The sequence below is a fragment of the Acanthopagrus latus genome, chromosome 6 (assembly GCF_904848185.1).
Source record: "Acanthopagrus latus isolate v.2019 chromosome 6, fAcaLat1.1, whole genome shotgun sequence".
Taxonomy (NCBI): domain Eukaryota; kingdom Metazoa; phylum Chordata; class Actinopteri; order Spariformes; family Sparidae; genus Acanthopagrus; species Acanthopagrus latus.
The window spans coordinates 15,395,376-15,409,072 of NC_051044.1; the positions used below are offsets into that span (position 1 = coordinate 15,395,376).

Sequence of the window (13,697 nt, forward strand, 5' to 3'; positions counted from 1 at the left end):
CTGGTGTATTTTTCATAATTCAAAGGATGGGTGACCCTCCTCTTGTACCGTTTATTCTGTTAAATGTGCGTGTCAAGAACATGCAGCCCAGATTGAATTGACTTGACATATAGCATGATGGGGATTGAATTGAAATGACACCATGAAGAAATGTTCAAAGAAATGACCACATCAGAGAAAATAGGGCCAAGAAAAGAACAGCTACTTGTAGCAACCTAAATGTCTGATGGAATGACCTTGATTACAGGAAGTACAAAAAAAAAAAGACTATTCCAATCCACATTTCCACAAAAGGTATTTCCTATTAAATACCGTATGTACACAATATATGCTAAAAACAGCACAGAGTGGGAGGTCTTTTTATCAATACGTCAGCCTACATGTATCAAACGTGATGTATTTATTCATAACCCAGGAACCAGTAGGTGAAAGAGCGAAATCAAATGATGAATAGTTGAAGGGGAATATATTTATGCAAGGTCTAGCCCCTAGCCATTTAACCGCTTCATCCTGTGAGATGTGGCATTTTCATATTTCATATTCGCAACTTGACAGAATTTGATGTATTTGATATTATATTACATCTGACGCCACATGTGCCACCAGAACTCTGCCTCATGTAAGTGTTTGTGTTCGATAAACCCAGTGATCCTGTATAGCAGAGGTTGGCTTTTGTTTTGTTGCATATATGTTTTCTTGTTCTTGGAGAGTTGAAGCAGCATGACCTTGGAGGTTGAGCTGCAAGGCTTATTTGTCTCTGCTAAACAGAGAGACTGTTTTCCAATCTGCAGTATAATTATCTCTCCACTCCAAATGAGGCCCATTCTGCCCCCAGTCTCTGGTAACACACTGCATAAAGCATTTACTCTTACAGTGGGAAGAAAAACCTGAAAAGTGTTTATTCCACCCGCCTGGAAGCTTGAAAACATACACAAATATGGTTCATGCGTAAGTACAGGGCCTAATTCAAAGAGCTGTTTTATGGAGTTAGTCTGCCTTTTGTAACATGGTCATGCAAAAGGAGAAAGAAAGAACCTATGAGCCACTCGGCCTGTGACTCGTGAGCTTGACATTAATCTAACCACTGCCTTTTTCGTGAGAGTGAAGTGGGGAAATCGATAGATGGACCACCTGTTCGCTCAAACAGCACAGTGAAAAATGAAACAGTGGATTTTTTTTTTTTTTTTTTTTTTTTCCTGCCCCAGGGTACCATAGGGAGATCTTTTCTAATAATATATTAGGGTGTCATAAGGTTAGATTAATTATACATGGATTACAAATCACACTTTGAGAAAGGTATGTGTTTGCACACACGCGGATGTATCAAGTGTATGGGTTGGTTCACAGCGGATACATCTCAGAAATAGAGACCGAATGTGCAAAAGAACATACACGAGTATGCAAGAGTCTCAGTTAAGTCAAAACGTGTAGGGATAGATAAAGTGCCCGTGAAAATGAAGATAAATCATGCCAGCAGCAGAATCCATGTGGTACATTTAAAACAAAGAACACAACAAAGGCACTATTTTGACAACACATATGAAGCTGCTGTAAATACGAAAATAAAACCAAATGAACCATAGAAGAATGCAGTGTAACTACATTTAGAAGATGCAACTGCAGAAATAAAACATTACCAAATATGTTAATACAGTGGAACAGCCATGAACACATCTGCATGAGCATGCTGTTGCATTTGTGGTGCATAGAAGCTAACAAAACATCAGTGGTTTTGAAAACTGAGTAAGCAATGAATTTAATGGCTAGAGAGGCTAATGTTGGTATATACTGTAACACATGTTAACAATACTACAAAATAAGATGGTAAAATAATTTATCATGCTGAAAACCACTCAAAATAATTTGATATTGGTAAACCGTCGTGAATTATGACAATTGTGAATGTCCATACATGAATGATTGTCTGACGTTGTGTCTGAATCAGTGACACAATATCGACATAGTGAATATGTTTTTCTAAGGAACCATAGAAGACACACAGAAAGGGCTCCACTTCTTATGGGAACTGGTAGACATATAGAGAAGCAATTCAAAGCATCCTGACCGGAAAAAATAAACAAATGGCATGGTTTGTGACCGGCACAGGCCAAGAGGACCCTGCAGCGGGTGATTAGTGTGTATCCCAAAGATACTAAAAGACGACAGCCGCCTCAGCCACAGTCTGTCCACCCTTCTGCCGTCTGGCAAAAGATACATAAGTATCTGCTGCTGTATCACCGGACTACGGAACAGTTTATTTTATTCATATTGTTGTGAAAATAAGAATTGTGGTTTTGTGATCTTAGAATAAGCCATAGAATTACCATGTGCTACATCTCTACAGTAGCTCAGCACCAGTGGATGCCGCAGAATCGTTTACACTGGACTTTTTTAGATGGCTCATGTGACATTGTCTGTTGCACTGGGACCAGTAATTATAGGAAAATTGACATGAAGTGAAGCAAATGGAGATCTTGTGGTAGTTTTGTCACTTAGGCAAACATTAAGCAATGTTGTTGTTTTTATATGTACATGGATCATAAAAACATTATATCTGTTTACGGACATATAATCCACTCATCCTCTTGTCTTGTACAGAACAGTCAGTTATATCTATCAGTAATATGGAATGCGAAATGCTACATTTCATGTAATTGTTTCACAGCAGTTTCAGTTCAAATTATAACACTTTATTCTTCTTGAAAATTAGTTCTCTATCACTTTGAAGGTGCCTTAGTGATAGGATAACGTAGATAGTTAAGTGTGATTGGAGTGAGAATCATGCTGATTAAAGAAAAAAAGACACATTTACCTGTTAACAACAAAAAGCTGCAGTAAAACAGTTTTCAAAAAAAGAAAGGAAAGACAGAATGAAGTCATGCCGCGGTGATAAATCTGAGATCTTTCCATGCACAAACTCATTTATTGAAGTTTTCTTCTCCTGCCTCAATATCTTGCTGCCTTGGGAAATCATGCCAAACATCACCTGTTCGTGCTTAAATGGCACTTGGGAATGCAGAGGAGCTTTCAGCATTTGTTTTTGCTCTCATCTTGTGCAGGAAAACAAAGAAATCCAGGGCTATAGAATGCATTTAGAATATAGAAGGGAGATGGCATGGCCAGTCTGCTCTCCAGAGAAATTTGGGGGTAAATTATAAAGCACAAATAATGTTTTGTTGTCCTCCAGTTTCCTTTTGATACTTCTGGTCCCCTGCTCACCATTTTCAGATTTGTCTTAGCATACTCTGTTTATGACAGTCTGGTAAATTTTGTTCTGACAAAAACAGACACGTATGAGTGTGTCTGAATGTTTTAAGAGAGCTTAAAGATTGGTCAGACCACCTGTCTGTCCTGCTTAAAGTCAACAACTTTCAGCAATATCTGTGGATGTGAACAAAATAGTCAAACGTGTCAGAACTCACAAACAAGTGATTCAAATCACATTTGAAAACATTCCATTTTATTGGCTGCTATGAAAGTGTTTTATAATTGTATATCACGTTTTCCAGTGTGCTGTTAACAAGAGCAGGTCACATGATCTAATGTCAGTGAGTAAATGAAGCCTAAGGGGGCCGGCTTAATTGGGTGATGTAGTTAATAACATCTGAAGGGTGATGGATGGCAAGAGCTCCTTCTTGCTGGGTTCCCAGACAACAAATTAGTTCAATTAAAGGCTGCAGTTAAAGGAACTCTGAAAGAAACTGATCACTTAAATTCACTAAAATTATCTGGATTGAGTCAGTTTGTACCTGGTTTATGCCTGCGGCACGCATAAATGGATTTGCCCACATTTATACTGAATTTATTTTTTCACGATTTGCATCTGCTGTCAGCACTGTCAGTTTTCTTCAGCAGGTTTCTCATAATTTTCCTTGGAAAGAGGAATAAGGCGAGCACACCCTTTAATTAAATCAACATCCAGGACCTTTTTCTTATTGCCAATTAACTTGGTGCAGTAGTATGAAAGGGTTTTTCATTTTAAAGAGGCTGGAGACAGTGAGATGATGGACAGCTCCAATTGCTACTTTTAGAATCATTTGATGATTTTGATCAGCACTACCATAATACGTCTGCTTTGAAATGAAAGGAACGAGAATCTTTTCCTTAACGCGGAACTAGAGTCATGACAGGCATGTGATGTAGCCTGTGTATGATGGTTTTCACATTTTGTGTCGCACATCTTGAGCCATGTTGTGGAATCAGAAGAGATGTTGTTGGTGATTTAAGGTGATTGGGAGGAATGATTAAAAGCCTCCCATTCTGTCAGATCTCACAGCGGGAAAAAAAAAAAAAAAAAGAGCTCGATCCTCCAGTTCTTCCTCTCTGCTCGTGACTGTCTCTGTGAGGGCAGTCGCCCTGAGGAATGTGATGCTGTATTTCTCGAGCATCCTCCAGGAGTGGCAGAACACAAAAAGGAATGACACAGATTATGGGAGATTTATTAGAGTGATAAATACACCTTCTTTTATGCCCCTCAAAACAGCTTTTCATCAGCTCCTCAGCAGTGTGTCTAAGTGATTGATGGCAGGACTGTTCGTTCTCCTTGTCCACTCCTCAAGCTGTTTATGCTCTGTTTCCCATCCCAGATGCAGATCTACCTTTACAATTCAGACGACTTTGACAGCCTCAGTGCGGCCATCAAGGAAAGACGCATCGTTTCCGCCATGGCCGTCTTCTTTGAGGTAAAGTCTCACACAGGGCTGAAGGTCAAGACAAATGTAATCTGAGGAAAACCAAGACTACACGAATGCCCCTACACAACATAGACATTTTATCCACGCTAGCGTGAGCCCCTGCACTTTAGTCCAGACTGAAATATCTCAAGAGTTATTGGATGGATGGATTACCTTGAGAATTGGTGCAGACAGTCATATCCCCCTCAGGATGAATTGTAATCACTTTGATGATCCCCTGACATTTCGTGTCGGGAGGGAAATGGGTAAAAATATTTCTATTTGTTCAATATGTTCTGAACAAAAACCTGCAAAGCAAACAGGGCTTATTTGTCTCGGAAGTTTGAAAAATGCTTGGTTTGAACAGATATGTTTTCAAGGTTAGGATTTAATTGGAATTATATCTTTGAAGATGGATTGATTTGCAAAAAAAATATGGCATTCACTCACGTACACCAAAAAGTACTATTTGAAATAAAACAATTGCATTGTCATGTTTGTTACTCTCATGGAGTTTAAATTAGAAAGCCACTGATACACACATTGATTGCTATGGGTATAAAAGAATTGTATGAAGTACAGGAATTTAGATGTGATGATGAATGCAGTTCAAGCCCTTTAATAATTTACCTCAGTTTACCTTGTTGTTTAGTGCAAAGGTTGGCATGCTAATATGCTAAACTAAGATGGTGAACTCTTGAAACATTATGCTTGCTTAATATCAGAATGTTAGCATTGTCACTGTGATCATGTTAGCATGATACCGATGCTAGGCAGTAAAATGTAACACTCAACAACAACTCGTGCTTAAAGGTGCTATGTACACCATTCAGTGACGTCTAGCGATTCCCACATTTGCAAAACAAATTCATATCTATAACAGCTAATTAGCTGTCGTGCCTTCTCTAGTAAAAAGAGAAGAGGAAAAACCAGCTCCGAGTCAAGTTGGAGCAACATGCATGTGCAGCCGGCCCAGCCACCAAAACAAACAACAGAGAAGCACACATACATACAGGAAGTGAGGCTTTATTGTCTGGTCAGGATGCCATTACTCCACCATAGCTTTAAACAGCAAATAGTTGTTTGCTGCTATATTATTTATCAAAATCTCATATATAGAACCTTTAAGTTGAATCCTTCATATGCAGAATTGAGTTTTCTCTAAAGAGGTATAGGTAGTAGTAGATTGTGGCAGTATAACCTGAATGAAAAATAGCTGTTTTTATAAGATAAAAAACAAACTTTTTGTTCATAAATGGTAATTACTGCAACCATTATGAAAGTCTTTTACAAAATCTAGGAAATTGAATGATTGAATAAACGTAACAGTGGATAAAGAAACTGGGTGGACAAAAGACCCGACTCAAGGACTTAAGGGGGCTTTTTGTATCTGTCCAATTATGAAAACCATGACGATGTAAATACCTTTTTGAGGTCAGTAAGTGAGGGATGTTTCTCGGAGATCTTTGGCACCTGTGTTGTGATAGAAGAGTTTCTTTTCACCATGCAGCTAATTGTTTTTTTCTGTTCTGTGGCACACTGCAGATTGCTTACTGAGATACTACAAATTGTCCCCTGAAGGTCTGCGCACATAAGCTCTTAATGGACAAGAATGGTCCTAATTTCTGTTAACTGTAAAAACACCTCAGAGATTTATGAACCGTGAAAATGCACACACCAGCACGACTGCAGGGCCCCTGTCCATGTCACAGTCTTAATTTCTATTAGCAGGATGTTGGCGATTGATGGCAGGTGATCAATGGGGGCTAACGTTCAGCTTAATAGTATGTAGGTAAGGGTCAGCTCTCGGAAAGAGGGAGGCTGGAATGGGGACACAGGTGTTCGTAATGTAGGTCTACACTCAGACAGTGATAAAACCATGTGTGTACGAGGACCTAAATGCCTCCGCTGGGTCCTGACAGCCCTATTGCTTACTGCAATTAGCACCACCAAACACAATCCGCTGAACAGCAGTTTACAGTGTGAGGGTTTTTTTAAGCGGGCACACACACATTGGCTCAGTTTTACCATTTCTAATCAATGACGAGAGTTCCTCCTGTGCTCCCCAAAGGCCTATTAATGGCCTCTAAGGTGTGCACATTATCCGCATTCAGCATTCAGTTCCACACGATTATTCTCCACGACTGACCTGAATTAATGTTATGCAAGGGTAGATTGGTCCCCGCATCCCAATACTGTTTTGTCCAGTCTCGTCTCCTAAGTAGGACATTGGGAATATCGTAGAATGTCTGCCAGTCTACAGTCACTGCAAAGAATTAAAAGTAGGCCTAATGGATAAAGAGGGAATCCACACCAATCTTAGTCTGCTGGAGACAGCTGACAGCTAAATGGCCTCATTGAGTTATTGCCATGAATGTGTTATTTAGACGTGGAGACATCGGCTACACTCAGCCTTGCTTCCGATTTTGCCCAGTTGGCCACTTGTGGTATTGCAGCAAAAAGTTCCCCTGCAGCCCACAAAAGCATTTTCCCACCAAAACATTCTCATACATAAACGACTAAATAAGTCGAAACTCACTCTTGACATGGACATTGGTCCTCTTGACGTCCATCCCCCACCTGCTCCCTATATGGAGTTCAACCTCTGCAAGAGAAACATTACTGGCCTTTGGCAGTGGGCTGCATACATGAACTTAACCTAGAGGCTAGAAGCTAAATTTTATAATTTCACACTCATAATGTCATTGTAATTTTCCTCCAATAAACATAAAACTGCTACTAATCAAAGATTTTGGTGGGATAATTGTCGCTGACCTTTTTTGAGTTTGTATACATTGTTGGGAGAAGTCTAAAGATTACAATATAGTTATCAAGTATCATCAAAAATAACCACAGAACTGAGTCTCACCTACAAAACCCCTCAGAAATTTGAAGAAACTTGGTAACAGATGGTATTAGATGCTGCTAGATTATATTGTACTGAGAGTAGTTGCCCTGTGTTCACCCCCCTGTGTTTTATATTGATCGTCTTTAGTCATTACGTTAGATTATTATTCTAGTCTTGTAATCCTTTTTGTAATCCTTTGTCTCTGGACATTTCCTGCAGCTGGGGCAAAAAGACAATCCTGCAGTGGAGCCCATCATCCAGGGATTGAAAGGAGTGGTGCATCATGGTAAGTGATGGGAAAGTAACCTCAATAGCAAACTCTGCTAAATATAGAACAATTGTATTATGTGTGTGGCAGGGCTGTGCTGAATAGTTAAGGGCTCCATTTATAATGTTGACTTTTAAATGCTAAATTGACATTAAATTTTTCTGCGCAGGTGCAGATAAAGACTAGGCGACACTAATATTATTAGTATTATACTGTTTGTAGAATTAGATGTCAGTGTTGGCTCTGTGTAATCCAAACATTTCCAATAAATCCAAAAAAAAAAATCTCTAACAAAACATCCTGCTTCAATCCATGTTTGTTGCCATTTAGCCTTTCAAAAACCTGTTCATGCATCTACAGATTGCATGTAAGAGTCCATGGAAGTTGATTAAATAAAAAAAAGACTTGCTCGTTTAATCTGATGAACAAAATCCTCAATTTGAACAAAGCAATTCATGTTCTTTTTTTAGGGTGATGGAGTCATAAAATAGGATGACAGACATTAAAAGCTTCAGTCAAAACCCCCCTAACAGAAGCCTTAAATGTGGAACAAAAATAATGACATTCAGCACAGCCCTAGTATGGGATCCTTTGTTGTAAATCTCCTCCACATAAAACAATACTGTGGGAATTAAATTCACACAGGATATCCAAAGAGCAATTATCCCTTACAAAATTGCTGTTTTTCATGTTTTGCCTGATCCTAGAGGTAAATTCCTCATCCTGCTCCTCCCAACCTCCACAGAACAAAGATTGATGCTCTCGATTTCAACTGCTTAAACAGAGGGCCTCTTAAACCCCAAATTAGACTCTAAACACAAGATATGAGCGGAGTTTAACTTCAAAAGGAGGCAAAATTTGCAAGACACCTCCTCCCCCTTGCTAGAGTAGCTCCACAGTGGGAGACCTCCAAGGAGCTTCACTCACAGAGAGAGAACTATTAATTACATCTGAGCCTCAATTAGACAACACTCCTGTTTTATTCTGACTCAGACGTATGTATATAGACTCCGGTGGATCGTGGCTCACTGCAAAGGTTCGCATGCAGATTTAAACTGTTGTGTTATATGCCGTGGAGCATTCCGTCATAGCATATTGTCTTAAATGAATGCGGATGTGCTGGCTTAACTGCATGCATGACTTATGCAGACCATAAGCAGATGTTTTAGCATGGCAGTATAATCCTTTGCTGCATCTGGGGACGCAGCAGCTCTGTTTACACGGACACGTATGACTTGTTTTACAACCTGCCGCTGATGGTCTTTATGTGAGCATAAGCACGCACTGACATTGACATGTAAATGGATGAGGACGTATAGAAGCGCGGGGAATTGCTCTGTACCCACACTGGTTTCACAAGACTGGTGCCGGGCTTCATTGAGTCGTTTCTAATTATAATTTCACTCCCTGTACTTTCTGGAGATGGATGTTTGATGTTGTGCAATGTGTGCACCGGCGAGGTTACGACTTCTTGTGTGGAGCTTTGGGGGTGAAGGAGAAAAACTTCCACAACTTTCTGAATGAGCATTGAAAGACACAGAAAGACATGTTAGGAGAAAAAAGAAAGCTCCCTGAGAAGCCACTAGAGATTCTTAAGAAAACATACGAATCGACATCGGAATCAGAAAATGGGTCACTTTGTTCAGTGAAATTTCTGCAATTTAAATTTCATTGACGTAATTGCAGTAAAGAAGAAAAGAGATCTTTTTTTTTCTGATTGGTTTTCAGCTGAGAGGCCATTTCAGATGCGGTTCTTATTTCACAGAGGTATTTACGCTCCTCTTTTCTTTTGTTACATAACCTCGATCATCGGCAGCATGTAGCCAAAAACGTTTGGTTAAGCTAGATTATTTTTTCGGATCGCCATCAATCTCCAGAAGTGCCTGAACTCTGTGTACTGTGCAGCTTAACAGATGTTCGTGCTAACGCCACGGTATCTCTCATCTCCCCCGCTGAAAGAGAGCTCTGTGTGGGTGTGGTGGTTTTTGGACTGTCTTCCTGCTGGCTGCTAAATGCTTCTCGCCTTCTCCCCGGTTAGGGTGGTTGGTTTTCCACAAGCTCGTTATCCCACAGTCATCCATCCATCAGCATCTCAGCGGCCCATGAGCGATAGGGCACGTACGCTGTCTGAAGACTGAGAGAAGAAAGGCTGTGAATACTGAATTTCACTCTGAGTACATATGAGGCATGGGGGTGCGGCTTCCAGTGCCTCAGTAGTCCTATCAGTCCTTCCCCCCCGAACCTCGTTTTTTGTTTTGTTTTTTCTGCTTTTCGATAAGGTCATGAGCTGTGAGAGATTGGATTTGACGCAAATTCAGCTTTATTTTGTTTTTTCATGTTTTAATTCAAGGGAAAAAAACAAGCCCTCTTGCAAAGCCCACACAGCGTATTTGCAGGAGATAAAGGGATCTTCCCCAGGATCACAAACTGATTCCTGCACAGCTTTGCCTGGTTCTGATCATGGCGGATAGGACATATGTGGTAATCATTTGGATCTGTCTTAATCCCTGTGGCCCATGCCAAAGTTGTTACACGGAACAGAGCAGACTACCACCTAGCCACAGATCAGCTGTCAGAGCAGGCCATTTTATCTGACTCCTCTCCCTTTGGTCCTCTCTCAGCCCATCTGAGTACAGAGATGAGGCCAGAGTGATAACAAGTGCTGAGGCTTTTAACTGCTGTCACCATCATTCCACTCGTGGAGGTTTCAGGAATGCAGTAAAAATGCCACAGGGACCGTCAAACGAAACAACCTTGTAAACGCTGGTGCAAATGCGGCTCAGGATATGCAGGGTTTTTTGTTTTTTTTTCCACAAAGCATTGAAGGGCAAAAGATCTGACATATTTGTATCGGTACAGAAGGCTGCTGCTTTTCATTTCTGCCTATTGACAAGTATTGATCCCTTGCTTTATCCAGAAAAGGAGACCAACCTCAGGTCGTTCATCCTGAGGGATCTGCTGCCGTCATCAGTGGACGGTTATTACCGATACACCGGCTCTCTGACCACGCCGCCCTGCAGCAAGGTGGTGGAGTGGATCATCTTCTCCAGGCCTGTGTATCTGTCCCACTCACAGGTGTGTCAAGTTCACACTCACACACACAGAAACACACACGCACACACAAGCAGACAGGTATATTCTCCACGCACAGTCAGATCCCATTTGCACACAGTCCGTGGATCACTTGCTTCCCCACAGTGTCGATGCACAAGCAATTTTTCCCCTCATCTCCCTCTCCTCTCCCTTCCTCTTTTCCCTCGTTCCTCCCCAACTCCTCTGCATATGAAACCACAACTTCCTATATATAGTGGATGATTAAGCAGGAAGGGGAAGCCAATTACTGGCATTTGAATGACCGCATGAGAGGGCTCTTTTGCATTTACCATGACGTCTGTCAGAGACAGTGGATATACGGTCTAAAATAGAATACTGCTGCACACAGAGGCTGGTTATCAAATCTTGTTCAAGCAGTGATATTGATTTCGTGTGCATTAATATGAATTATCGTGGATAAAAATTTAACATACTATGTTTAGTGAAAATGGTAGCATTTTAAAGCGCTCACCTATGTGCTTCATAACAACTTATGTCCAACTGTTTGTGCTGTTTGTGATTTTGAGAGATAATATATGCCAAATCATGCCCCGTGCTTTTTGCTGATCCCATACACAGCCCCTCTGCAGCATCTTTTATACATACAATTCTCGGTTTACCCAGCTGCATATCCTCCAGAGCGTTGCTGTGCTGAAGAAATTTGCAGGGCTCAGTGGAATTTCTATCAACGTTCAGGAGCACAAAGCTTTTGTTCAGAAATGACTTCTGCTGCAGGAATATTGACCACAGCCACAATGTTTGTGACGCTCACAGATAGTCTTTTATGAACCTGTAATTCATTTCTCCAAGCACGCATAGGACACATTGATTCCACAGTATCTGTAATGTGTAGTCATTACAGCACGCGGCAGGAGATCATTCATGGCAATCAATGGCCACAAATTTGCCCCATTGAGAAGTTACAGCCCGGTAGGTAGCCAGAAATGATGATTGAGGTCCGCGCCTGCTGGTACCTGTGCTGTGAACGTTTCTTTGCAAACACTGTGCTCTGTTTGTGAGCAGTCAGCTGCTGGCAAGTGGCTACAGATGCAGTCCTGTGCAATATATTATATTCAGCACACACACATAGTAATAATAAGTGCTCTTAAATTTGCTTTACTAGCCATTTTCTCCTTCTTTCTATCTAGCTGGGGGCCTTCTACAACATCTTAACAACGGAGCAACAGGACCACGTCAAGTCTGTCGAGTACCTGACCAACAACTTCCGCCCCCTGCAAGACCTCAACAGCAGGAAAATCTTTAAATCGGCTGTAAAAGATGCATGGCAGAGAGACCTTACTGAAATGTCAGGAAGCCCTCACAGCACTGAGGCTTCAAGAGGTAAACATTTTGACTGTATTGTGTCAAATTCTCTGTGTTGTTTACGTTGTTGCACTTGTGCTTTAACCCAACAATCCTCTATAATTATAGTCATTACTCACCGTTTTATTTATTTGTTTCATGTGAATTGTTGCCTAAATGGCCGAATACCCTTTAAAATTTGACTTTACTGACCGGTCTATAAAGGCTGACACACTAGTTGTTGTTGTCGTACCATCAAGCTTCCCTTCTTACCACACGCTTACAATTTGCAATAACACTGGCAGATTTACCGCTGGAAATTTTACACAATGGGTTCACGATTTCAAACAAAGGAAGGCAAAAATAGGCTGAACATTTTTAGTCGGTGACCATTCATTTCAGTTAATGCAACAAGATTCAAATCCTTTTTTGCCCTATATTCAATTGAATTCAGCACACAAACATTTTATGCTCTAAAAAGTACACTTTATTATGTTTTTTGGAAGCAGAGTTGTACGTTCTCACTTGTGGTTAACCTGCGTAGCCTACAAGACATGGAAAAAGGAGACAACATTGATTTTGTATCGCACTGTAGTGCTAGTTACATTTGCTATGCTAACTGTTGGCATCAAAGTTCCGCTAGGTTTCTGCTGAAGGTAGTAAGCTACTTAGCTGGACATACTAGCGATTGCTGCTAACAGTAGAGCAGATAAACTTTTTTTTTTTTTTTGTCAGTTCCTCACACTTTACATGCTGAAGTGGTCTGTCTACAACCAAAAACACAAGAGGTTTCAAGGACGCCATGCTAAACTATAATTTCCTACACATCAGGGGAAGGGGTTTTTGTGTTCCTCACTGGCTCACTGTGCCCCATGGTGAGGTGGCCAAACTGTTGTAAATATTGGTCAATGATGCCTTCCATACTAACTGAGAACGAATGTGAATGTGTTATTAAATATTCAGCATTGTATTTAGATCCTCTTGTGATTTGTCGGAGATGTTATTCACGTTCCCAGTGAATACACATTATCTTCATATTCTTCTTCTTTTTTTTTTTTTTTGCAGACATTTCAGGTTTTCAACGCTTTTTTTCTTTCCGGTCAAAAATATTGGTTCGCAATGAATAATTTAATGAAATCTTTTATAGTATTTTAGGACCAAATTCAGGAAGCTCATCTAGCAGCTCTGCCTGGAGACCCATTCGTAGGGCCCCAGCTTAAATCAGTGGGTCAGAAAATGTAATGGGACCACAGAAGGTAATCTTTTTTTTTCTTTTTTAGTAGAGTAAAAATTACTGACTGAGCACAATCTGAATAATAGGCAGTGATTAAAATTTCAGGAGATTTTTGGATAAAGCTTATAGTGCACATGTAATTTTCCCATTGTTATAACTCATTCTTATATCAAAGAAAGAACATATTAATACAAAGCACAGACGTCATGCGGGCCTTTGATTAGAGTATTTTCCTTCCTCTTTCTCTTTTATGTGTGCATCTTGCGCCGCTTGCTTTAA

The 13,697-nt window shown here is 40.5% G+C and overlaps 1 protein-coding gene across 2 annotated transcripts in view; it reads left to right on the forward strand.

Moving 5' to 3' along the window:
- The window catches only part of ca16b (carbonic anhydrase XVI b), a 113,221-nt gene that overhangs the window by 69,032 nt on the left and 30,492 nt on the right, over nucleotides 1–13,697 (forward strand). For both annotated transcript variants that reach the window (XM_037100567.1, XM_037100566.1), the window contains exons 5-8: nucleotides 4,587–4,682; nucleotides 7,741–7,807; nucleotides 10,707–10,864; nucleotides 12,031–12,223. In XM_037100567.1, coding sequence (XP_036956462.1) covers nucleotides 4,587–4,682; nucleotides 7,741–7,807; nucleotides 10,707–10,864; nucleotides 12,031–12,223 — 514 coding nt within the window. The remainder of the gene's footprint in view (nucleotides 1–4,586; nucleotides 4,683–7,740; nucleotides 7,808–10,706; nucleotides 10,865–12,030; nucleotides 12,224–13,697) is intronic.